Genomic DNA, 26,940 nt, shown 5'->3' with positions numbered 1-26,940 from the left:
TACATCCTGTCCCTCAGGATTCCCTCCAGCAACCTGCCCACCACCGACGTCAGGCTCACTGGTCTATAGTTCCATCCTCCTTTAGCATGTTAGCCAACCTCCAGTCTTCCGGCACCTCACCTGTGACTATCGATGATACAAATATCTCAGCAAGAGGCCCTTAAGTAATAGAAGTGTATACATCACCGTTATAAATTGTTTACAGCATAAATCACTTAAATAATAATGCAAGTTTGCCTTCAGTGAAACTTACCGACAGAAAGCCTCCTCACTCTCACCCTCAACTGACTACTCAGACATCGCGGTAGATCACAATAATAAAGTAAACCTCCAGTATTTAGTTTCTGCTGCCAGTCTCTGGTGTCTGTATTCCTTCACGTTCAGTGTCTCTTTGAAGTAAGATAAAATGTGAAACTTATATTTTTTAAATTCTATATGAAAAAAAGGAAAACGTCTATAAATTAGTTGGAATTCCTATTTACTCCTAAATTATGGAACGTGCAGAAAAGAAAAGTTTCATCACTAAATAAATAAATATCATCAAAAATGTTACTGACATATCTCTTATTTTGTTATATTTCTCATTATAATGTAATATCGTTGCAGACCTGATATAAGTTGCCAACCGATTTACTTGATATCCAGTATTCATGGCACGTATATCCATCTATGTATACAGTACTGACAGAAGTGTCAGTCTTCCTTAGAATGAATTTTTATTACACTTGTAACAAGCCTATACCATTTGGTGTTGCATGCATAAAATGTGTCTAATGGAAGTGACTTGCTAACTACCAAGTCAGTTGTTTCACTCTATGATAGGAGAGGATTCCTTTACTACTATAGGCATAACTCTGGCCATAAAATTTGCTAATCCAAATTTTATTCAGATGTATCATAAATACTGCTTCCACAAGTCAAGATATTTTGCAAGATGGATTTCTAGGGATAAAATGTTTGGATACAAAATGTATTTGTGTGTTTTCAATGTTTACGTATTTATTTGGTATTTTTTGGCCATATTTATAGCACCATAACCTAGTAGAGGATGTTATACCCATTAACATTTTTCAGTTGTTGTATCTGAAGCAGAAAAAAAAATTGCTTTCTTAGCTTCAGCTTCCTCCCTTTGGGAAATGGAGTTGTGGTGTTGTGTAGGAGATCCCCAAGTGCGGAAGCGCATACTCTATACATATAGTTGCGTTCCCAGCTGATGGTAATAATGGATATATCAGATCCCCAATTGAAATTAGTTTTGATATTTTTGCAATTTGTTATCCATGTTGGCCAGTCGCTAAACACATTCATAAGAGGCTGCTATTGTACTTTTTAACAAAGACTCAACTTTATTACACACTCAGTTAAAAAATTCCATTACATTCAAACATTGAAAAGATCATATTGGAAATATCAGAAATAAGGATTCCACTCTTCAACTCTCAACAAATACTTTACAGATGCTCAGTCCTGAGTGTAGGGTCACCTTGTTAAGTTAGCATAGCTATACTGGTTTCTTCCTACAAACTTCTCCATTAACTCAAGGATATCTTCAAGAAACTTGGGAGTCCAGATAAATAGATCTTTAAAATGTCACCAAAAGATGCAGCATGGGCAGCACGGTGGCACAGTGGTTAGCACTGCTGCCTCACAGCACCAAAGACCTGGGTTCAATTCCTGCCTCAGGCGACTGTGTGTGGAGTTTGCACATTCTCCCCGTGTCTCGTGGGTTTTCTCCGGTTTTCTCTCACAGTCCAAAAATGTGCAGGTCAGGTGAATTAGCCATGCTAAATTGCCTGTAGTGTTAGGCGAAGGGGTAAATGTAGGGGAATGGGTCTGGCTGGGTTGCGCTTCGGTGGGTCGGTGTGGACTTGTTGGGCCGAAGGGCCTGTTTCCAAACTGTAAGTAATTTAATCTAATCTAATCTATTCTAATCAAATAATCGAGAAAGCTAATGGAATGCTGGCCTTTATATCTAGAGGGCTGAAGTTTAGAATGCAGAGGTTTTGATGCAGTTGTACAAAACCCTGGTTTAATTCCAGTTGGAGTGCTGAGAATAGATTTGGGGTATCATTCCTGAGGAAGGATATATTGGCCTTTGGGGAGGGAGTACAATGTAGGTTCATAGAAATAATATCTGGACATTAGTTCAGCTATGAGGAGCAATTATGCAAATTAGGCCTAAACAGAACTTAGAGGGCGATCTGATCGAAGACTTCAGGATAATAGCAGAAAAAGACAGGGTAGATAAAGGTAAACTATTTTCGCTGGTTGGAGATTTGAAAACTAGGGATAGTCTAAAAATTAGGACCAGACCTTTCACGAGGGAAGTTAGGAAGCACTTCTACACATACTAGGTGATGAAGGTTTGAAACTCTTTTGTAATCAGTAGTTGATGCTAAATCAGTTGTTAATTTTAAGCCTGATATTAAAAGTATTTTATTAAGCAAAGATACTAAGGGATATGGACCAAAGGCAGGCATATGAAGTTAGGTCACAGATCAAGCATGATCTCATTGAATGGCAGAACTGGCTCAAGGAGCTGAATGGCCTAGTCCTGTTCCGATGTTTAGTCGATGTCTCTAGAAGAGAACCTTAACAAAAAGCTAACACAGCTCAATTGCTTCTTAACATGCGCATTAAATTGCGTTGAACAGCTGTGGAGAATGCCGCCTTCTTTGCTACAGCTTTTCTGTGCCTTACTTCATTCATGGTTTCTTTTCTTCTGCCCTGACTCTTTTGGGAGACTGCTAAACTATACTGTTCCTCCTCCGTGCCTTTTTTCTCTTTGAATGATCTGTTTGTGTTTCTGAAAAAAAAATCTACCCACTCACTAATCTTTTAGATGATCAGTCTTTCTAGCAGAAAACTTGCTTCTATCTACCTGATTCATAGGATGCCTTGTTGCTGTGCAACAGCCCAATTTTTTTTTTCACTTTTTTACTACTTTTTATTCTAAACCTCCATTTTTTTCATGCGCAGCTATACAGGCAATAAATGCAGGCCAGTCAATGACACTTGCATCCCACAAGTGAATACAAAAAACCCAGAACTATTCATCTCAAAGGTGTTTTTAAATGCCTCATTTAAGTCATGCAAAAAATTCCCAATGTGTGACCACTCTTGGAACTCAAAAATTAAACTTTCTTAAGGCACACAATATAGAAATGCAAAAGAACTTAAAGTTGTGCATGGCTCTGTCCGTTTGTATAATCCAAGTTTCCAATAATTATGAGAGACTATAGCAGCAATGCTGAGATAGATGCCTTGGAGTAATCTAGGACATGGAGATAGAATTGGATATTAGAGAAAAGTGTCAGTGTATTGTCTGTTGAATCCACTGGCTGAATCTTTGGAGAATTTGACCCGGAGAGACCTTGCAAGTTCTATTGCCATATTTTAGTAAACTTGCCTCATTCATTACCTCCCATACCTCTCTGGCATCTTTCATGCCCAACTTCCACCATATTTTACCATGTACTGTTCCTGCAGCAACTTGCACTCAGTAATATCCCAGAATTGACTTGCATCCCTTGCATTCATGCCATTGTTAAAAAGCCATTGTGTACCTGAACAAACACTGTTAGGCCAGAGCTGTCCTGCACAGTCGCTGAGATTTGCCTCAGACATAGTAGATGAGGAAATCGGCACCCCACATTGCAGAAAGGGAGATCCTTCTGGATGGGTCATGTCAGCACTCCTCCCCAAGAACCAACAGTGGAGGCTACAAGACTGGACCATTGTCTGCCTGTTCTGGGATTTGCACCCAGGTTAAAGCAGATTCAATCATCTGGGGAATGCCTGACACTGTAAGAAGAAAGCCAGTGCCTTCCTCCATTCTGCTACAGTGCATTCTCTCCAGTATGTCACATTAACTCTATCTCTGTTACATTACCACTTATTTTCCTTGACTTGACAGCCTGCTGACAACTCTAACAAACCTCCTAGCTTTGTGTCTGTACTAAATGACATGCTCAAGCAGTAATATGAACAGTAATCTGTGGCTGAGGGGGAGAAAATGCAAAAACGCAAGGCAATGCATGACAGGGATGCTGTGAGCATCTGGGTGGTCTCAGAATGAGTGAGCACTATGAAAACAAAGAATCCAGAGGTGTATCCAAGCCATGGACCAGGTATGTGTCCCTCTGCACGCAGTGTCCTTGTTAGCATTCCAATGATCATTTCATTTGAAGCCTGAGGTGCAGCATTGAACTGCAGAAGTATCCTGTGGATCGGAGAGCTGTTAAACGCTGATGCATAGTGGAAGTCAGTATCTGTGGACATTGAGTGCATTTGGCCTTGCAGCACATGCTGAAATGTTGGTGCATGGTTTCCAGAGTGGAAGTCATAGAGATGTACTGGAAGGAAACAGACCCTTTGGTCCAACCCGTCCATGCCAACCAGATATCCCAACCCAATCTAGTCCCACATGCCAGCACCCGGCCCATATCCCTCCAAACCCGTCCTATTCATATACCCATCCAAATGCCTTTTAAATGTTGCAATTGTACTAGCCTCCACCACTTCCTCTGGCAGCTCATTCCATACACGTACCACCCTCTGTGTGAAAAAGTTGCCCCTTACGTCTCTTTTATATCTTGCCCCTCTCACCCTAAACCTTTGCCCTCTAGTTCTGGACTTCCCCAACCCCAGCGAAAAGATTTTGTCTTTTTATGTATCCACACCCCTCATGATATTGTAAACCTCTATAAGGTCACCCCTCAGCCTCCAGGGAAAACAGCCCGAGCCTGTTCAGCCTCTCCCAATAGCTCAACTCCTTCAACTCTGGCAAAATCCTCGTAAATCTTTTCTGAACCCTTTCAAGTTTCACAACATTTTTGCAATAGGAAGGAGACCAGCAATGCACACAATATTCCAACAGTGGCCTAACCAATGTCCTGTACAGCTGCAACATAACCTCCCAACCCCTGTACTCAATACTCTGAACAATAAACGCAAGCATACCAAATGCCGCCTTCGCTATCCTAAGTACCTGCAACTTCACTTTCAGGGAGCTATGAACCTGTGCTCCCAGGTCTCTTTTTTCAGCAACACTCCCAGGACCTTACCATAAAGTGTATAAGTCCTGCTAAGATTTGCTTTCCAAAAATGCAGCACCTCACATTTATCTGAATTAAACTCCATCTGCCACTTCTCAGCCCATTGGCCCATCTGGTCCAGATCCTGTTGTCATCTGAGGTAACCCTCTTCGCTGTCCACTACACCTCCAATTGTGGTGTCATCTACTAACTATACCTCTTATGCTCGCATCCAAATCATTTATATAAATGATGAAAAGTCGTGGACCCAGCACCAATCCTTGTGGAACTCTACTAGTCACAGGTCTCCAGTCTGAAAAACAACTCCCTCGGACCTTACCATTAAGTGTATAAGTCCTGCTAAGATTTGCTTTCCAAAAATGCAGCACCTCACATTTATCTGAATTAAACTCCATCTGCCACTTCTCAGCCCATTGGCCCATCTGGTCCAGATCCTGTTGTCTTCTACATTTGAGCCAGTTCTGTATCCAAATGGCTAGTTCTCCCTGTATTCCATGAGATCTAACCTTGCTAACCAGTCTCCTATGGGGACCCTTGTCAAACGTCTTACTGAAGTCCATATAGATCACATCCACCGCTCTGCACTCGACAGTCCTCTTAGTTCCTTCTTCAAAAGAAAATCAAGTGTGAAAGACTTGATTTCCCATGCACAAAGCCATGTTGACTATCCCTAATCAGTCTTTGCCTTTCCAAGTACATGTCCATCCTGTCCCTCAGGATTCCCTCCAACAACTTGCCCACCACTGACGTCGGGCTCACTGGTCCATAGTTCCCTGGCTTGTCCTTACCACCTTTCTTAAATAGTGGCACCACGTTAGTCAACCTATAGTATTCTGGCACCTCACCTGTGAATATCGATGATAGAAATATTTCAGTAAGAGGCCCAGCAATCACTTCCCTAGCTTCCCACAAAGTTCCAGGGAAATCTGATCAGGTCCTGGGGATTTATAATCTTTTATGCATTTCAAGACATCCAGCACTTCCTCCTCTGTAATATGGACATTTTTCAAGATGTCACCATCTATTTCCCTACATTCAGTATCTTCCATGTCCTTTTCCACAGTAAATCCTGATGCAAAATGGTAAATAGTAAATCCTGATGCAAAATTTAGTATCTGCCCCATCTTTGAGGGGCCTTATTCTCTCCCTAGTTACCCTTTTGTCCTTAATGTGTTTGTAAAAACCCTTTGGATTCTTCTTAACTCTATTTGCCAAAGCTATCTCATGTCCCCTTTTTGCCCTTCTGATTCAGTCTTATGTATACTCCTACTGCCTTTATACTCTTCTAAGGATTCACTCGATCTATCTTGTCTATACCTGACATATGCTTCCTTCTTTTTCTTAACCAAATCTTCAATTTCTTTAGTCATCCAGCATTCTCTACACCTACCAGTCTTTCCTTTCAGTCATTCAGATCAATCAGTGAGTTGAATCTCCAGATGCTGGCTCTGGTTTCCTTGTTGGGTTTTCATGATGTTTAGCTTGTTCGGTGCATTTGGTAAGACAGGAGGCTGAATATTAATGAGGTGAGCTGTGCTGTTAACATGGTATTGAACAAGCACTAATCTCCGTTAATTGGCATCTTGCTTCTGTCAAGCAAGAAGTTTGGGACACTACTTGCAAAAAAGCGTAAAAGGTGGCATAATTTGCAACTGATGCTAATATGGGCCTCACTGCACTGGTTATCCAATTTAGACTCCCCTTAGACGACATCACTCTCAGACTTACAGGAATCCCCGCATTGTTTCTGTTGTTTTTAATGCACTATGTGTGAACTTACTTTCAACTTTGAAATTATAACCTTCATACCTGTGGTGTGGGGAAAATCACCAGTCTTGGAGTCAGAGTCTGGATTCATTGACAGAGTTTATTGCATAAGAAAACACCGGAGCTCCAGAGAGAGAAATACACCAACAGCACAGAAGTCAGCTGCGAGTCTTCTCTTGACCCGGAGCACATGTTGAGAAATTTTTATACATATTGTGATACAATACGTCAGTAATGAGATTATTGTCTTTGTAACATGGTTTGTTTGTAGTAATCGTTACAGAATCACTGATAGTTTTGATACAGTCTTTCAGTCCCAGCACAGCTTTTGTAAATTTCCGTGCAGTCATTGTCAGTTCCAGTGTAAACAATGTTAGTTTCAATATCTGCATGGAATGGGTGCTAGTAATGGGCGCTAATCACCCTTTCTGAGAAGGGCAATTACTGCAGCCCTGGCCGTTAACATTTCGTACTGAGTCTGTATCAAGTTGTTAGCATTTCTGTAAGAGGTGCTGGCTGGACCCAGACATTTCAGCAAGCAGTATTCGTTACTCGGGTACTCCCCCACCTGCCTTAAACTAATCAAGTGCATTGTGCTCGCATTCTGGTGACCTCGGGCAGTGTCTGTATCTGCTCTGCTGTTTCTCTCAGTGCTGTGATCCGACGGCCATCTGATGAAGGGCGTTTACCCGAAACGTCGATTTTCCTGCTCCTCGAATGCTGCCTGACCTGTGCTTTTCCAGCACCACTCTAATCCATGCCATCTTATGTGTCAAGTTGGTCAACTGTTGGCTCAGTGGCCATCTTGTGTGTCCATGTGCCTCATGTCACCCTGCCCCATGCCATCTCCCTCTTCATCTGTTTCAGGCTTTTTTTTAGTACCTGCTTGGAAAACTGTCCTGGATTGTGTTTGCCTTAACAATTGTATTGCACTTATTTCATTTCCTTTGCTATATGACATGTGGCCTCAGTATAAAACTTCTGACATTTTTGTTTACGGCACTGAGTTTTTGTAAAGGCTGTAAGAGTATTATGTGTTTATTATATGCACGTTTTCATGGTAAACATTTATGGCTGAGGGATAAAAAGGTTTGTCTCGAATCACACGAGGCGTATAACCTTTAAGAACCCAGGAGGTGTATTTTATTAAATATTTAATAGTACAACAAGAGTGATATCACCATTTTTTGCATTTCAGTTATTTTGAAGTATGTTCCTTGTGCAGCAAGAAGCCATAGTTGGGAAAAGCTAATTTTAATAAGATAGTTAAATTTTGGAACTCTATTTTGTGGTGAAATCACACCTTCGAATATGAGTTAGTGGAGTCAGTTAGCGCACATACATTGCGAACACAACACCAGAGAATTTAAATAAAAGGTTAGTAGAGCTCTCTGGGTAAATAAGTTAGTACTTTGCCTATCGCAGAGATACTGCTGCTTCTCCATCAGATTATAGTTCTTGTCCCTGATCAACTGATCCATAAATTATTTTTAAGCCCTTCATCCCTTCCTGCTATTTTCTTTGGAATAACTATCATTATCCTAATCAGAGGATAGGTGGATATCCTATTTCTCAGATCTTTACCTTAGTTGCTGCAAGCCAAGGTACTGTAAAGGAGCCAGACTGACATTTCTTCCATGATGCCAACTTGCAATCTTTAGGGAATTGTAGATTTAAACTTTCATCATATTAACTTCATAGCGATTTGGAATTTTGTACCTTGAAAAATGCCTTGAAAAATTTTCCTCTAATTTTCGTTGGTTTAATGATTACATGTTGCATAATTGTTTAGCATACAGATGAAAACTGTGGAATGATAGTGAAGGAAATGAAAAGATTTAATATTTTTCTCTCTGTTCACTGCAGCAATCCCAGACCATTCCTTTATTGCTGTGACTTCTCAGAGTGTGCAGTAGAGCTGGTGAAGGTACAAATCTGATTTTCGGTTTTTTTGTATAATTTTATAAATCACCTTGCTTTCACTTTCAATAACAATTGTAGTTAGTCAAATATACTGTAATTCTACACTGGAACATTATGATCATGGTTACAGATTTTTTTAAGTTAAGTAAATCATTATTTGTATTTTTAGTAAAAGAAAACTGGCAAATGTAAAACAGATTAAGTTAATTTTGTATGTTTGGAACAGACAATAGAAAAAAAAATTGTGCCTTATGTATGTTTCTCTGGATTCTAATCGCACTATAGTAATAAATACCAGTTTGATAAATTACAAATATTTATATCTGAATAATTAGCTGTTTTAGCCTTTGTTTATCTCATTGCTTTGTAGTCTCACCCCTCATACAATCCAACCCGATGTTATGCCTTTGTTCACGATCTGTGCAATGAAGCAGGCGCCACTTACCCGTTTCCAGATGGAAGTATTGATATCATTCTTCTTGTATTTGTGCTTTCTTCTATTCACCCAAAGAGGTAGGTAAAGATGAAGGGCCACGACAAAGATCTTCAGCTCATTGATCATCTGAGTTTATTTCATTCAAAATTAGGCTGAAACATAGAATTTCATTTCACATCAATTATTGCTTCAAAAAGCAGAGAAGACTTAGGAAAAATGTTTTGAATAAATAGTTTTAAAAAATAATTTGTAAGCTATTATGCATTGGTACACTTATTTGCAAGCTGAAACTGAACTCCTGAAGATACCTTTTAAAAAAAAAAGATCCAGCAAATGATCCAGCAAATGTACAAAGGTACTTTTTTTTTGTGTATGCTGTACAGGATGACATGTGACAGCAGTTGAAATAATGATTATGTGATTTGGACAAAAGCCAGAATGAGAACAAAGCCTTGGTATTGGACAGTATTTTAGTAGATTTAAAATGAAACGATAAATGACCAAAACCATTTTAGCAGTATAAATCTGAGTACTATTCATCTGCACTACTGTAGAATCTTGAGGAAATCTACGGCTTTTACAATATGGCCATCCATAGTCAAAGTCCTGTATTTATCTTTTTTCCATAACTAGAAATCCAATACAGAAATATAATAAATAATACTTTATCAATATGACAAAATCAATGAGATCACAAAGGTCAATTAAAGCTGCTAAGAAATGGCTTTTAAAATTGAAAATGTTAGTAATCAATCTAATCTAAATGTCATTCTTGACATTAAATTTACACTGAATTCATTTTTCGTGCTTTTGAGCATGGTATCAATCTAAAGGCATAATTGAATTTCAAATTCATCTGTGATTTTTCTGTACCACGGTTGGATCCCAGAAACAGACATGCCTCTTTTTTATTAAAAGATTGCTATTATCTAGTGTTTTTAGAGCTTTTATTCATGCTGGTAGCTTTGAACAAGCAGAAGAAAAATTTAAAGAAGCTTTTATTTTATTTATTCATGGAACATGGGTGTTGCTGGCTGGCCAGCATCAAATTGTTATCACACCCTGAAAATTTTCTGCCATAGTTGAACAGTCTTTATCTGCCACAAGCTCCTTCAGATCTATAAATATATGTCTGCAACCAAATTACAGTTTTACAATTTACTTTCAGTTTCTGCATTTAATGCACGACTGTTTACTGATTGTTTCCTCCTGTCGCTTTCATTTAAACAGCCAAAAATTCAATAAATATGATGTTTTGGTTTTCATATTTCAACTTAAGATATGTTGTTGTAAAAGAACCATTTTAAAAAGATACTGAGATTTTGATGGTACTCATTTAAAGGACTTAACATGATAATGTGCATGTTGACCATGGTTTACTAAAAAAAACCAATGATATACATATGTTGAATTTTGTAGTCGAACATAAATAATAGATTGTGGTGGCGGGAGGAAGAGAAAAGAGTAACAACAATAAATGAAACAAATTGTGATGTGTTTTTTTTTTAACAGCTTAGCAGTTTTGTAAAGTCAAATTATGGGTGTTTGAAAAATATCACAAATAATTGAGTCATAATAGCAAATCTCTATTTCTTATGATGTCTGTTTTTTTTTAATACAAGTTTTATATTACTATGCAGATATTTTGATGTTCTCAAAAATGAAGTATATTGTGACAGTTAAGAATATCAGTGAAATGATATTGACAGAAGAATCTGGCTTTTGAATTATGCCTCGTGATACTGATCAATTTGCTTTTTGGGAATATATTTACTGTTCCTTTCTGGTATTCTTGCTGCCTGTCAAGAAATTCCAAGATGGAACTATTATATGATGAAAGATTTTGAGTTTAAGTGGCTATATGAAAGCTTTTAATGTTTTTTGCATATTATGTTAAGTCTATTGCTTTGCCTTTTTTCATGTTTCATGTAAAGTAATAGATAGTAGCAGTGGAGCTGCTCTAGCCTTCACATCATAGAATGTGAATAAAGCAGAAAATGTTTTCTTCTGAAGTAGTTTCTTTCTTCCTTTTCCATCTTGCCCCTTTGTGATCTATGCTTTATGCATTACCTCAGAGTTTCTTTGTCATCACTGTCTAAGCCATTCTTTGTAAGTGTCTCCATATAATATTTCTTGCGTTGTTTATGAGAATGGGTGCATTGTGAGCTCTTGCTTGCAGAACAGCCTGCCTCTGGCTCCCCATTTAGCACAATGGGAAGAGTGCATGTTTTTTTAGATTTAGAGAGACGGTATGGATCAGCACAGGCTTGGAGGGCTGAAGGGCTTGTTCCTGCTCTGTAATGTTCTTTGTTATTTTTACTAGTCCAACCAATCCATGCATCCCAATATAATTGATTGTTTTACCCGGTTCCAAATATGGCCAATCATATGTTTTCTGTATATTAGACTTGAAATAAAAGATCCATTAACCAGCTTTCTTTAATGAACACAAAATTATCGATGTATTATAAACAAAACTTATTCAATGAAAATGCAAAACAGATTAGCAGTTTGTAATATGCAAAAATGAATGTTTGCCCCCTCTAAATAACCCAAACCATACCCACACTATGGGAAAAAGCTGATATATCTCTGAAAAGATTCAGAGTAAAAAACACTTTTGGCCAATAATACTTAGTTCTCAAAGGAAGAGAAATGATACGGTTTGGAATGTTCATAGGCTACAGTTCCGGCACATGTAGATGGGTCCCTAGATATGTGCACTTTCTTCTGGGGTCTTGGCATATGCTGCTTGCTCAGGAAGTAGTCTTGAGATTTCTGGATTTGCTTCATCTGAGCAATCTGGTTTCACATTGGAATGCACAAGTAGAGTGTTTCAGAAATAGGAGAGAGATGAGCAGAATAGCCTTTTCCTCAACTGGCAACCAAGTTATCGTCAAGAAAAACACTTCTCATATATGACAGCTGTAAAACCTTGGCATGTTATTTGTAAGAAGTACATCCAAGCAAATAGCTGAGGCCACGTATTCTGAGAAAAGAATTACAAGTTGTTTTTTCATTGATCTTCTTTTGAAAATAAAATCAAGGTATCTCCACAAACTTGAAATAGATCCATTTTTTTCTCAAACTTTCATAAGTCCTCAAAAAATTTTAAATGTGAACTTTCACGACAGTGTATTCAAAACAAAGTTGATGTTTGAAGTGCACAGGTAATGTTACCCATTAAATTAAAGATTGGCAGCACTTTCTCCCTGCACTGCTGATCTCTAGTTACTGTTGAAGCCAAGAGAAAAGTACCACTATTCTCAAATTTAGGATGTAAAGCATTAACCAGGAAATTCTGATTCTTTTTAACTACGCCTGTGTTCTGTTTTGGTCACCTCATAACATGGACTATGAACCTAGTAGAAGTAGGCTATTTGGCCCCTTGAACTTTTTATTCCACTAAATAACTTCTGTTTGGGGACTAAACTCCATATCCCAACCAACAAGAAATAAACTTTGACTTCTCTGTTAGTTAATATTGATGTACTTACCTTGCCTATTCACTTACCTTGCCTCCCCTGCTGTCTGGGTAATTGTGTTCCAAAGTCTTATGACCCACTGAGAGAAAAATAAATCGCTTCATTTCTGTTGGCGACCCCATATTTTCAAACTCTGTCCCTAGTCCTAATCTCTCCCGATAGGAAATATTCATTCAGCGTCCAACCTGTCAAGTCCCTTCAGGAACTTAAACAAAAACAGAAATTGCAGAAGAAATTCAGCAGGCCTGGCAGCATCTGTGGAGAGAAAGCAGAGTTAATATTTTGAGTCCCTTGATGCATCTTCAGAATTGCTAGCTAGAAAAAGGTGGTAATTATGCTAATGACGGTGTGGGAGGGGAGGAGTTACTGGGTAGGTGGAGATGGAGCCCAAAGCGGGGGAGAGGGCAACATGCAGAAAAACAGATGGGTCATAGTAAGCCAGAAAAGGAGCAAAGTTTACAGTGGGGACTATAAGTTGATGAAAATGGGTTATCTGTGCTGAAAACAGCCCATATAGTGTTACAGCTTCAAATGTACATGGAAGGAGGTGTGAGAAGAAGGCCCTAGAATTATTGAACTCTATATTGAGTCTTGAAAGATGCAGGGTTCCCAAGCTGAACAAAAGATGATGATCTTCCAGCTTGCCCTGAGCCTTGTTGGACGCTGCAGCAAGCCCGTGACAAAAATGTTGCCAGAGTGCACGGTAGTGTATTGAAGTGGTAGGCAACTAAAAGCTCGGGATAAGTTTTACATTATGCAAACATACATTATTCAGTTTGTGTTTCATCACTTTAATATACAAGGGGCCATGTTGTGAGCAACTGCTTTCTCTCTACTGATGCTGCTACTCCTGCTGAGTTTCTCGAGCAATTTCTGTTTATGTTTGGATTTTCATCATCTAAAGTTCTTGTTTTTTTTCTCTTCAGGCTATTGCAAGTTTCAGTAAGCTCTAAACTTCAATGGATACAGGCCCTGTTCAATGTCTCACCACTGTATGAGCACCTCTATCCTAGGTATCAATTAAAAACCGAAATTACTGGAAAAATTCAGCACATCCGGCAGCATCTGTGGAGAGAAAGAGCTAACGTTTCGGGTCCAGTGACCCTCCTTCAGAATGGAGCCAGTCAAGTGAGCCTTCTTCTGAACTGTTTCAAATTAATTTATATCATTTTTAACATAAGGAGAGCGTGGTTGCAAATTGTTTTCCAGATGTGGTATCAACATTGCTCTTTAGGACTTTAGCAAAGCACCCTATCTTTATAGAGGAGAAAGTGAGGTCTGCAGATGCTGGAGATCATAGCTGAAAATGTGTTGCTGGAGAAGCGCAGCAGGTCAGGCAGCATCCAGGGAACAGGAGAATCAACGTTTAGGGCATAAGCCCTTCTTCAGGCAAGGACCTATGCCCGAAACGTCGATTCTCCTGTTCCCTGGATGCTGCCTAACCTGCTGCGCTTCTCCAGCAACACATTTTCAACCCTATCTTTATAGTTCATTTAAATGAATAAGATTCCATTTACCTTTGCACCTGCATAATAACTTTGTGATTTGTGTACAAGAACATTCAGATCCTTCTTTACCTCTGACTTCTGCAAACTCTCTGTTTAAATAAGATTGTACTTTTTTCTATTGTTCCTGCCAAAATGAACCAGCTCACATTTACCCAAATTATACATTATATACTTTTTTTGTGCCCATTCATTCACCCTATCTATCTCTTCAGGGATTGCTCGTCTTTTCTTCGCAGTTTACCTATCTTTGTGTTCTCAGCAGATTCAGCTACCATACAAACTGTTCTTCTAAGTCATTGAGATATATTCTGAATAGTTGAGACTTCAGTCCTGATCCCTCTTGTTAATCCAATTGTCAATATGGGAGTGAACCATTTATGCCTATTCTTTGTTTCCTGATGGCTTATCTATGCTGATGTTTTCACCATGCCATGAGTTTTCATTTTGCTTAATAACCTTTGATGTGACATCTTGTCAAATAGCTCCTGAAAATCAAATTACAGCAAATCCACAGGTTCCCCTTTTTCTATGTTGGTTGTTACTTCCTCAAAGAACTCCCGAGGATTGATCAAAGGTGATTTCCCTTTCACACAAACCATATTGAGTTTATCTGATTATATTGAGATTTTCTATGTGCTCTACTATAAGATCCTTTAAAATAGCTTTCAGCAATTTCCTAATGATAAGCCCATTGGTTTGTAGTTTTTGTCTCCCTCATTTCTTGAACGGAGAAATTGTATTCATTGTTTTCCACATTGACAGTACCTTTCCAGAATCTTGGGGATTTTAAAAGAAAATTAAAGCCAATGCATCTACTGCAATCAATCAATTCTTTTCAGACCCTGAAGTGATATCCATTAGTTCTTGAGGTTTGTCAGCTTTTAGTTTGAATAATTTTCTTATTACATTTCGCTGGTGATTGCAATATTTTAAGTTCCTCAGTCCTATTCGCAATTACTTTTGAGAGTTCACTTGTATCCTGTACAGTCAGTAGAAATGCAAAAATGTGTTCAATTCATCTGTCAAGTGTTTACTTTCCATTATTAATTTCCCAGACACGCATTAGAAAACCAGCACTCATTTGATTTATTCTTTTTCTGTTGCAAACTCTTACTTTCTTTTTATATTTCCTTATAGCTTTCTCTTGTCCTCTGATTTCTTTGTCCTTATAAGTATTCTAATTATTCTGTGTTGTTCTATATATCCTGGCCTATCTTCGGACATCCCACTCAGCTTTATGGAAATATGTTTTCTCCCTCAGTTTGTACTAACTTTAACTCCTCAGTTAGCCACAGATGATGTCTCCTTTTGTTAGAATCCTTCTTACTCGATGGAATGTATTGTACTGGGTATTCAGAAATACAGGGTGATGGCTGTATCGGTGGAGTTGGTTTCCACGGTTCCAGTACTCGCGGTTTACCATGGCCCGAACATATTACAGTGAACATTTGGGGAACAAAGGGCTGCCAGGAAGGTAAATTGCCCATTTACGTGAATGGATTCGCTCCTGTCTGCAGTTTCAGGCTTCCGCTGTAGGTCTTGGAACACATTCCCTGCGGGCTGGGGGTCGACTGTATCTCTTTTGGTGTCTGTCCCTGCAGCTTTACTGAGCTATCCCTTAACCTAATTTCCCAGTTCACTTCACCAAACTTCACCAGATTGCTCTTAAATCATTTTTTTAAAATAATCTTAGATCGATTCTTCTTGCTGTCAAACTGAATGTGCAATTCGATCATTTCATAATAATTACTACCTAGGGGTGCCTTCACTATTATGTCATAAATTTATCTTGTCTCATTGCACATTGCCAGACCTAGTATAGCCTGTTCGTTGGCTCTTAAAAGTGCTGCTGAAAGAAACGGTTCAGAAAACATTCCATGAATTCACATTTCCACCATTTGTAGTTCCAAAGAATATATTGAGCTCAAAACATTAATTCTGTATCTCTCTGCACAGAAACTGCCAGATCTGCTGAGTTTCTTTTTTTAATTTATTGATAGGATGTAGGTCTTGCTGGCTAGGCTAGCATTTATTGTCTGTCCATATTGTCCGGAGAAGGTGGTGGTGAGCTGCTTTTTTGAACTGCAGCAGTCCTTGAGATGTAAGGGTACCTACAGTGCTATTCGGAAGGAAGTTCCAGAATCTTGACCAGGTCACATTGAAGGAATGGTAATATATTTCAAAGTCAAGATGGTGTATGGCTTGAACAGGATTTTGGTATTCCTATATTTATGCTGCCCTTATTCTTTGTAGCTAATACATGTTAGGATTTGGAAGGTGTGAATGGAAGAGTGAATTAGCGCACTAAGTCTTATACATTGTCCACACTGCTGCCTCTGTTCATTACTGGTGATGGGCAATATGTTCAAAGTGCTGGATGGGATGTCAGTCAAGTGGGATAGTTTGTCCTGCCTCATCTCAAGATTCCTGGGTGTTATGTAAGCTTCATTCATCCAGACAATGGAGGGTCGTATTCAAGTACTGCCTTGATGTCAATGCAGTCACTCTCATCTCACCTCTTTGGTTCTTTTGTTCATGCTGTAATGAGTTCAGGTACTGAGTGACGCTGGTGGAATCCATACAAAACATCTTTGAACAAGTGCCAGGTGATAATATTGTTCATAATACGTTTGATCACATTGCAGTGATGGAGAGTAGGGTGTAATTTTCTTTTAAAAGCGAGGTTGAATTTGCCCTGCTTTTTGTGCACAGGACATACCTGCGCATTGTTTCACATTGTCAGATAGACTTCATCCTCCATAGGATTGTACAGTGGTCACTCCTACTCAGGAGAAAGTGAGGTCTGCAGATGCTGGAGATCAAAGTTGAAACTTTATTGCTGGAACAGCACAGCAGGTCAGGCAGCATCCAGGGAACAGGAGATTCGACGTTTCGGGCACAGGCCCTTCGCCTGTGCCCGAAACGTCGAATCTCCTGTTCCCTGGATGCTGCCTGACCTGCTGTGCTGTTCCAGCAATAAAGTTTCAACTCACTCCTACTAATCCTGTCATGGATGGACACATCTGCTCCAGATGGAATGGTTAGAATGAGGTCAAATAGGATTTTCCCTCTTATTGGTTTGGCGCTCAATTGTTGAATAGGTCTACAAGAATGATTCCCAGTACCCCTAATTACACTCAATGCTTTATAAAGCTGTATCTATTCACATAAAAAATGACTGGACTCAGGGTGATTTGATAGAGCTGCGTCAAATAGATAAATATTTGATTGTAATTCTTCTGGGATGATTTCATTTTGATAGACTGGGGAATGCCTGTGGTCATACATACAAAATTACACAAGGACATAGCTGGGTTCATTTTAAGGTTGTGATAGCCCTATGGTCTAGGTTGCTGACTCTCCATACTTTAGATTAGATTCGATTCCCTACAGTATGGAAATAGGCCCTTCAGCCCAACAAGTCCACACCGACCCTCCGAAGAGTAACCCACCCAGACCCATTCCCCTACCCTATATTTACCCCTGACTAATGCACCTAACACTATGGGCAATTTAGCATGGCTAATTCACCTGCGCATCTTTGGATTGTGAGAGGAAACTGGAGCACCCGGAGGAAACCCACGAAGACACAGGGCGAATGTGCTAACCGCTGAGCCACTGTGCTTGTTAGTTTAAGCGACAACTAAGTCAATATCTATTTGGGATGGAGAGCAAACCTGACAAAAAGTTAATGAAATGCCAAGTGATAAAACTATGGTCAATATGAACTAGTTTCAATTATTGAGTCAGAGAGGAATTTTGCAGATTTTTTTTCCCCCAATTGAAATTGGGTTTCTGGCTTACTCGGGAGATTATTAGATTCATTGCAGATAGAGGGTGTCTAATCATGATGTGGATATGGGGCAGGCTTGATGGTCTAGCTGGTCTTTTCCTTCCCATCATTTTGTCCATAATTTGTAATAATTTCATGTTCAGAATACTTAACTTTTTCAAACCATTTAACTTGTTCATGCACATAAAAACATGAATGAAGGGGATGTAATTCTCATAAGGAAGACATTCATTGTTCCTGTACTCAGTTTAAAAAAAAATCAAGGTGCAATCTATTACTACTTTGGAAATTAGTTAACCTGCAGCTAAGCTTCTGAAGTAAAACTATACACAACTTCTAATATATGTACAGCTTCAGGCTGCTGTTGCAAGTACACGCATCACCTCTGATTCTGAGAGAGTGAGGCACAGTTCCTTTATTAGTTTTTTCTGTTCCCTCCCTGTTTTAAGTCAGAGATGGGAACTCAGTCCACCAGATGTTTTGAGTTACTATCTTGAGGTGAATTTTTTTTCATGTGCGAGTAAGAAATTCCCTATTGTATACCTTAGGTATATGCCCTGATTGTGCAAAGGAAGGCGGAGGGAATGAAGCTTTAGATATCACAGTGAGTCATCTCTCAATGGTGTGATGTTGGGAATTGTATGTAACCATCAAAACAGTATTGTTGAAATTAATTACTGGCTGCTACTTTATTGTTGGAAAATGTTGAATCTAGTATTATAACATTATAAACTATCTAACAAAAAATAATTTTTCTACATGATCATCGTAGGACAGCTGTCCTTGGCTAACATCACTACATTTGCGCTTCACACCATGCATTTTCTTTTGCACTTCTCACTACACTGTGTGTCACGTAGCTGAGACTGTATTCACAATGATGGTTATATATTCCATGCATGTTTTCTTCATTGGTGAGTTTTCATTATCTTAACTTTTGCTTCCATGTGGAAAATGTAGAAGATATCTTGTATATCATTTCATGTAAAAAAAAAAGTGCTTATTGAACTGCAAAAAATCAAAATTTCAGTGTTTAAACCTTTTTAAGAGCCGGAAATAATTTTAAAGATGCGTCTTCTGCAGCCAACTTCGCAAAATTCAAGGAAACAATGAACCACTGCTGTACTAATTAGTCTATTACAGGATTCTATATAACAATTTTGCCTTCAAGACAAAATCACAATTATTACAATGCAAAATTGCAACATAAGACAATGAAATGACATCTGTTGACACTAAAGAAGAACATAATTCAAAAGCAGATTATATGGCTTTAATTAAAAGATATTCTGCAGCTAACTTGGATTCCTGAAGATAACCAGAAGATTGTAAATTCTGTTGAGTATTCAAATGAAGTTGAGCAAGATTTTTGAAGAACTCATCACAGTCACATCGCATGCAAAATAATAGTATATAATTCCCATATGTCTATTAATTGTTTGCAACATTTATTTCTGAGTTCATTTCTACTTTCTAAATGTTGTTACTGAATGAATACCCAACATGATTTGCTGCAGTTGGTAGAAGAAATTTGAGCCAAAACATTAACAACTTTCTAGATGAATTATCAATCTGCATTTTTTTACATTAATACAAATAGGAAATATCTGGAGCTGTAATTTTAACTGCTTAAAAGTCTTACATGTATTTATGTTGATATTACTGATGTAACATTGGCAACTACAGCATAAACACACTTAGGATTTTGTTTAACTAAAGCTGGCTGACCAGATCAGTCTGAGGAACAGATTATTGCAAAACTTCTGTGGTTTCCTAGAATTCATGAAGACTTATATCCTTAGTTCTCCTTTTACCTCATCCTCAAAACACCAGATACCCCCCAATCTATCGATACCACAAATGTTCCTGACTTTTATTCATTCCACTAGATCCCAATTCTTTCCAATCTTGGTTATCTTTCTGTTATGATCTAAACGTACAAAACCACATTGTTGCAATCCACAAACTTCCTTTCCTTTTCTATGAAAATGCCATGCTAGATCTGCTTAAACTTTGATAGATATGCGTAGGTAGATGTGATAACTTTGATAAATTTTGATATCACTATGAATCAAAGGTTTGAAACTGAGCGACTGAGCCTGCATTGGCCTCTTTGCCCATTGAACACTTTGCATTAATCTTTCCCAGTTATTTTTCTACTTCATTTCATGGATTGTTGAACCGGCAGATAAATGACATGAAAGTAGGACAAAGGATAAATTTATACTTGCTAAAGACCAGTATAACCTAGTTTAATTGTGAGTAAAGAATTGAAATATAACTATTTTCAAAAGTCCATTTTTTTGTGTGTTCCGTAACTTCTGCATACGCACTTCGTTAACTTGTATTACATTTTCATATTTATTTTCATTAATTTCTGGTTGCTGTTTTTAAAGTTTCTTTAAGAAATATGTGTGTTTTCATATTTCTAGGGGTGACTTTGTGTTGTATTGTTTTCCTGATTTTTGTTAAATATTCAACATGGCATACAGAATTAATGTCAGTTTGAAAAGTGGACTGTTTTCTAAAAACAGTGCTGTGAATATACAGTAGATTCAGCAAACATCTAAGAAGGGAGAAACAAAGTTCCCATTTTCAGCCAATGCTTACAACATGCAAGTCTTCAAAAAAGTGCAGAAGCTAACTACATAGTCTGATTTCTAGCAATTTCACTGTAAATTAAAAACATTCTTGCGAGTTTTTCAAAATAATTCAAGGAATTGCATCCTTCAAAATGAACTCTGTGCAATATTTTGATACCAAATCATTTTTTGTACCAAATAGTTATCATGTTTTAAATACATTTTTATTGCAGTTAAATTATCAATCATTTAATTTATGCACATTTAACTGAAATTTATTTCCATGCCTTCAGAATGCAGAATGTCGTAAATCGACTAAGCAAATTGCTTAAACCTGGAGGGATGATATTATTTCGGGATTATGGCAGATATGATATGACTCAACTAAGATTAAAGAAAGGTAATTTTTAAAATTTTTATTTAAAATTTCTATGAAAATTCTGTAGGTCAATCATTTTAGATGTTTGCAATTAGGTTATCATTTTGTGTGAATTTATATCTTCATTTTCTTCTCTTCCTTTTTTTGGTGGTGACTCCAGCATTGCTGCAATTCTGAAATGATGGTCCCAGAATTTTGGGATGCAATCTAGAATATTTAGTGATTGAAAAGATGGTCACCATTTGTCATCACATATTAAAGGGTTTGTTCTTAGGACTAACTGAAATTCAAGTGGCAAGAACACAACAAATATTCATTAAAATGGTTCTAAAATTTTATTTACTACTCATGATTTAAAAAATAAATCATTGATAAAGTTATTGTAACAAAATAATTTCTTTCTGGGGTTAGTTTCAGCAAGATCATTCAGATTCCAAAATTTAGAGAATAAATGAGAACTTACACGCAACTATAGATCTTTACATTTAACAATGACCACAAAGGTATGTGCAAATGAGACAAGTTAATCATCTTACCCGGGTCATACATTCATGTAACCTGCCGTTACAGCTCCTTATTCTTTAAGCATTGAAGGACTTTTGTCTCTGGTGTCCTAACTAAATCCTTCCAGTCCTTTTGGAGCACTGTAATAATGAACTGCAAATAAACACCATATCCAATAGCGGGTTTTGAGAAGATTTGTAGCTCATGTAGAGGTTTTGGAGGTAGGTTTGCTTGTTGAGCTGGAAGGTTCATTTCCAGACATTTTGTTACCCTACTAGGTAACATCTTCAGTGGGCCTGAAGCGAAGCAATGCTGAAAATTATCTGTTTGGGTTTATTTGCGTTGGTAATGTTATTTCCTATGGTGAAGTCACTTCCTGTTCCTTTTCTCAGGGGTGGTAGATGGGGGTCTAACTCGATGTGTTTGTTGATAGAGTTCCGGTTAGAATGCCATGCTTGTAGGAATTCTTGTGTGTCTTTGTTTGGCTTATCCTAAGATGTTTGTGTTGTCCCAGTCCAATACTCTTAATGAAACATTAGACAACCAAATTCCTATTAGCCAGTAAAATATCCAATAAACAACAGACTTTCAAAGTTTGATTATATGGTATGTAAATAAACTAAGGACCTTTTTTTAAAAAAATAATGCAACTTTCAAATTATAACTGCCTATTTTGCAATGATATAAAAGCTCTTTGGAAAACAATACCTCAGCAGGTCGTCATCAAGATTTGCTGCTGCATAAAGTAGTATGTCACCATTAGCTAAAACTTGTTGCTAGGCATAGCAAAGATAAGTAATTTTGAAATAGATGTCTGCATTGAAAGTTCCACCTGTTATTTCAGTGGTTGTGTTTCTGCTGGCCTAGTTATACCACTAGTGTTCTTCCAAGGGTGCAGATTGCACTGGGAAGTCTTTCCTACCAGATGCCCCAATTGCAAAATTCAGAACAATTTTCTGACATGTTCAAAAATTATTAAAGTAATATCTGCAATTGTATTGAAAAAGCAAATTCTGGATTTGATCCAATCATACTTCAGCTGTCAGTTGTGATGCATGCTGTTTCATTCTACAGTGAGAGATCGTATGATTGTACCTTTTAGAAATGGATATGTTTTCCAGCTGACATAGAACATTAAATTTAAGTCAATCCATGGTTTCAAAACTTTGCTCCTATTTCATGGCCATTTGTATTTATTTTGTCAGATAATGAAGCCTATTCTTCTAATGCCTGCATTTTCCATCTTTCTCTTTGAAAGACAGCAAATTACTCATTTTAATTAATGTTATTGTCTGACCACCTTCTGTCACTTCTATCTATACCATTTACAGACGTTGCCAAAATGATTCTTTTTTTCTTTGAAATGCTTTTCAAAAGTCAGAATTTAACACGATGAATGAAAAACTGTCTCTTGCACTCATGCTTGATTACACTGACTTAAAGACTATTTTCATGAGTTCTGAAGCTATCAGGAATACAGGTTTCAGGTTTTCAGGTAGAGGTAGCAGGTGAAGCCATTGAAATAGTTGCTGTCGTTGTGCAGACATAGCAAATTGAATTTGTGTTTTGGCAAGGTTTATACTTTGTCTTAAGATTTCTGTGCAAAATTTTGGATTTGGCACTTATTTTCAATAATTGTTTTCTCTTTTTACATGACCTGATACCTATTCTTCTTTTTGCAAAAAAACACTGTTGTATCCCTACTGACTTCCAGTCTTTTATTGGAGGTAATTCAGCAATCAGAAATCTTCTCACAATGTGCGAAATCCATATTTGAACTACCCCTGCTTTGCCAGCTAAATTTCATCAATTAAGCTGATTTATGGCATCATAACAATAAACAATAGTAAAAATCTGCATGTCCCCTCTTCTGTTTTGTTTTCCAAAAGAGTTCCACATTTAGTATTTGCCATAATTATTGAGCGAGAAAAGAATACACAATCAGCAGTTCCTAAACAAAGATTTCATGGCTGGTATTTGTTTTGCCGTGTGATATGGGTACACTTATACTTCTCCCAGAAATTTCCTTGGCTGCCCCAGCACAAATAAATGTATTGGCTTTTCTGGTTGGTCTAACTGGTCGCACAGTTGAAGCTATACTTATCTACACCTAGATGAATGGGAGATCTGGCTGCAGAACTACTGCTTGGGAATAATATTGTACAAGATGTTTGTAACTTTCTAAATAATTCTGGTCAAACCACTGGCTGGTTGTTGCACAATTTCCCATTAAACAGGAGCTCTATCAAAATAACTGTCTTTCCTACAAGAGTTTGAGCAATGGGTGTATACGATTAATTTCAGTTTAGGAGTATCATTGTTGAGCCCAGTCCAATTCAAGAAATGACACACATCACCCCTAGCAAAAGTCACTGGGTAACAGTAGGCTCAAGAGTTCTTGCAGGTTTTTCTTTTACTTCCTACCCTACGAGTGTAAAGTGAATTGTAGAAGTGTAGTCTGAGATCTCACATTTTTTCACAAATTAAGATCAAAACCCTGCTTTGCATGGTTTGTGTGTAGCAATTGGTGCACTTGTGATTGTATCATAATTTAATATCCTAATTTAAAATTGTATTGTAAGGAATCCTTGCATTTATGTCATACCATCTCAGTTTTGTTTCACTCAGTAGGAATCTTTGGCCATAACAGGACACTGAGTGATAAATGTTACTTCATCAGAAATATTTTGCTGAAGCAATATGAATGTATGTGCAAAAGCTACTCAAGATTATTTCAGTTTAATTTCAAGAATCTAAATATTTAAATTTTGTTATTAGGTCGTTGCTTATTTGGGAACTTCTATGTTCGGGGAGATGGTACTTGTGTTTACTTCTTTACAAAAGGTATGAATTTTAGTGGAGAAGTTGAAACAGTATGCTTTATTGAGAGACATACAACATATATTCCCCAAGTGAAGAGCTCTTCAGAACAAATACATGGCAAGGGCAGAAATAATTTAGTGTTTTCATTAAATTTTTACTTATACTTTTCATAATAAAGCCAAATAAATCTTCCGTGGAAAATGTTAACACAAGCAAAGAATGTTTTAAAAGCTCTCATTGGGTAGTATAAGCCCCCTGTCTACTGTCTGCTAATCTGTGGTTGAAATGTTAAATTCTTCCAGTGAAAATGGAAGAATGACATTCATGTCAAAATTGGCTTGAAACAGACTATCTTGAGTTGCAAAACAAAGGTAATGGTTTAACTGCAACTTCATTGAAATAACACTGGATCCTGAGCTTGGCAAGAACTTAATATGTAGATACTGCGAATTCATTTGAACACCGTTCAAGAGAAATCACTCTTGTCAATATTAGTGGATAAACTCCTCTAACAGTGGTAATTAACCACTCATCATATTGCTGGTATTACATGAATCAGCAAAATATATTTTCATACCAACGTCGAGTCATAGAATACTACAATACAGAAGAGGGCCTTCCAGCTTATACCTACCCTGACTCTTTCAATTCATTTGACTGTCCTGTTCTTTCCACATTGCATTTTACTTATCTCCTTTTGAAGGTTATAATTGAATCTGTATTCACCACCTTATCGGACAGTGCATTTAAAATTTGAACTCAACATTGTGTAAAACAGTTTTCCAAATGTCTGTCTTTTATCTTTATTTTCAAGTTTCTCCATGACTATCACTCTCCCTCTTTAATCATCTTCATTTCCAATCTTCAAAATTAGTCCTCCCTCTGATCTGGCTTCTTGAGCACCCCTGATTTTAGCCACTTCGTTGTTGGTGGCTCTGCCTTTAGCTGCTGCTAAAGCCCTAAACTGTGAAATTCACTCTCTACACTTTTCTGCCTTGACTCCTCATTTTTCATTTAAGACACCTTAAAAGGGAGCTAGGGTGGAAGCTTAGACTGAGAACAAACAATTGTTACCTCTGGTTTGTTGCCCGTGCCATGTGCTAGTGAAGCAAGGAACAGGGAGAGAGCGGAGCTGAACACGTGGCTGTAGGGATAGTGCAGAAGGGAGGGTTTTGGATTCTTGGATAATTGGAGCTCTTTCTGGGGAAGGTGGGTCTTCTAAAGACAGGATGGTTTTCACCTGAACAAGAGGGGTACCAATATCCTGGGGGGAAATTTGCTAATGCTCTTCAGAGGGTTTAAACTAATGCAGCAGGGGGATGGGAACCTGAATTGTAGTTCCAGTGTACAGGAGGTTGGGGGTAGTGAAGTCAGGGATAGGTTTAAAAGGTCATGAGAGGGCACCGGCAGTCAGGATGTTGGTTTGAAAGTGTGTACTTCAATGTAAAGAGCATTCGAAATAAAGTGGGTGAACTTGCAGCATGGGGTTGGTATCTGGGATTTCGATGTTGTGACTATTTCAGAGACATGGCTGGAGGAGGGACAGGAATAGTTGTTGCAGATTCTGGGATGTAGATGTTTCGATAAGAACTGAGAAGATGGGGTGGGGTCTGGGGGTGCAGGGGTGGCATTGTTAATCAAGGGTAGTCTTACAGCTGAGAAAACATGCGGCGACTCATCCACTGAGGTAGTTTGGGCTGAGCTTAGAAACAGGAAAGGAGAGGTCACCCTGTTGGGAGTTTTCTGTAGGCCTCCAAATTGTTCCAGGGATGCAGAGAAAAGGATGACAAAGGTGATTCTCTATAGGAGCGAGAGTAACAGGGTAGTTGTTATGGGGCCAAAAGAGAAAATGCTGGAAAATCTCAGCAGGTCTGGCAGCATCTGTAAGGAGAGAAAAGAGCTAATGCTTCGAGTCTAACTGACCCTTTGTCAATGTTGTTATGGGGAACTTTAACATCCCCAACATTGACTGGGAATAGTATAGTTTAAGTAGTTTAGATGGGTCAGTTTATGTTCATTGTGTCCAGGAGGGTTTTCTGACGCAGTATGTAGACAGGCCAACAAGGGGCAATGCCATATTGGATTTGGTACTGGAGAATGAATCCGGCCAGGTGTTAGATTTGGAGATAGGTGAACACTTTGGTGATAGTGACCACGATTCGGTTATGTTTACAGTGTTCAATGTGTCCAGGAGGGTTTTCTGACACAGTATGTAGACAGGCCAACAAGGGGCAATGCCATATTAGATTTGGTACTGGGGAATGAATCCGGCCAGGTGTTAGATTTGGAGATAGGTGAACTCTTTGGTGATAGTGACCACGATTCGGTTATGTTTACAGTAGCAATGGGCAGGGATAGGTATATATCGCTAGTTCTCTCTGTATTCTATGTGATCGAACCTTGCTAACCCGTCTACAATGGGTAATCTTGTCGAACACCTTACTGAAGTCCATGTAGATCACATCCACTGCTCTGCCCTCATTAATCTTCTTTGTTACTCCTTCAAAAAACTCCCAGTTGATCCGAGCAAAGAACACATCCGTGAATTAAACACATTGACCAGGACTTTGGATCCAGTCCTTCAGAGTTTCCTATGCACCCTCATCCCACGTACTTCTCGTGTAGGCGACTTCTACTGCCTTCCAAAGGTACACAAAGCCAACACACCAGGATATCCCATCTT

General features: G+C 38.2%; 1 protein-coding gene across 3 annotated transcripts in view; it reads left to right on the top strand.

The window, feature by feature from the left end:
• Window positions 1–26,940, top strand: part of mettl8 (methyltransferase 8, methylcytidine) — a 42,364-nt gene that overhangs the window by 13,360 nt on the left and 2,064 nt on the right. For 2 of the 3 annotated variants that reach the window (XM_043693721.1, XM_043693722.1), the window contains 4 exons: window positions 8,691–8,751; window positions 9,118–9,260; window positions 20,845–20,951; window positions 24,213–24,278. In XM_043693721.1, coding sequence (XP_043549656.1) covers window positions 8,691–8,751; window positions 9,118–9,260; window positions 20,845–20,951; window positions 24,213–24,278 — 377 coding nt within the window. Of the gene's footprint in view, window positions 1–8,690; window positions 8,752–9,117; window positions 9,261–13,594; window positions 13,797–20,844; window positions 20,952–24,212; window positions 24,279–26,940 lie in introns of those variants that run through there. The other variant, XR_006312142.1, reaches the window with a different exon arrangement.

The sequence above is a fragment of the Chiloscyllium plagiosum genome, chromosome 7, assembly GCF_004010195.1.
Source record: "Chiloscyllium plagiosum isolate BGI_BamShark_2017 chromosome 7, ASM401019v2, whole genome shotgun sequence".
Taxonomy (NCBI): Eukaryota; Metazoa; Chordata; class Chondrichthyes; order Orectolobiformes; family Hemiscylliidae; genus Chiloscyllium; species Chiloscyllium plagiosum.
Note: the sequence above shows the minus strand (reverse complement) of the source record. Positions and strands in the feature narration are given on the sequence as shown.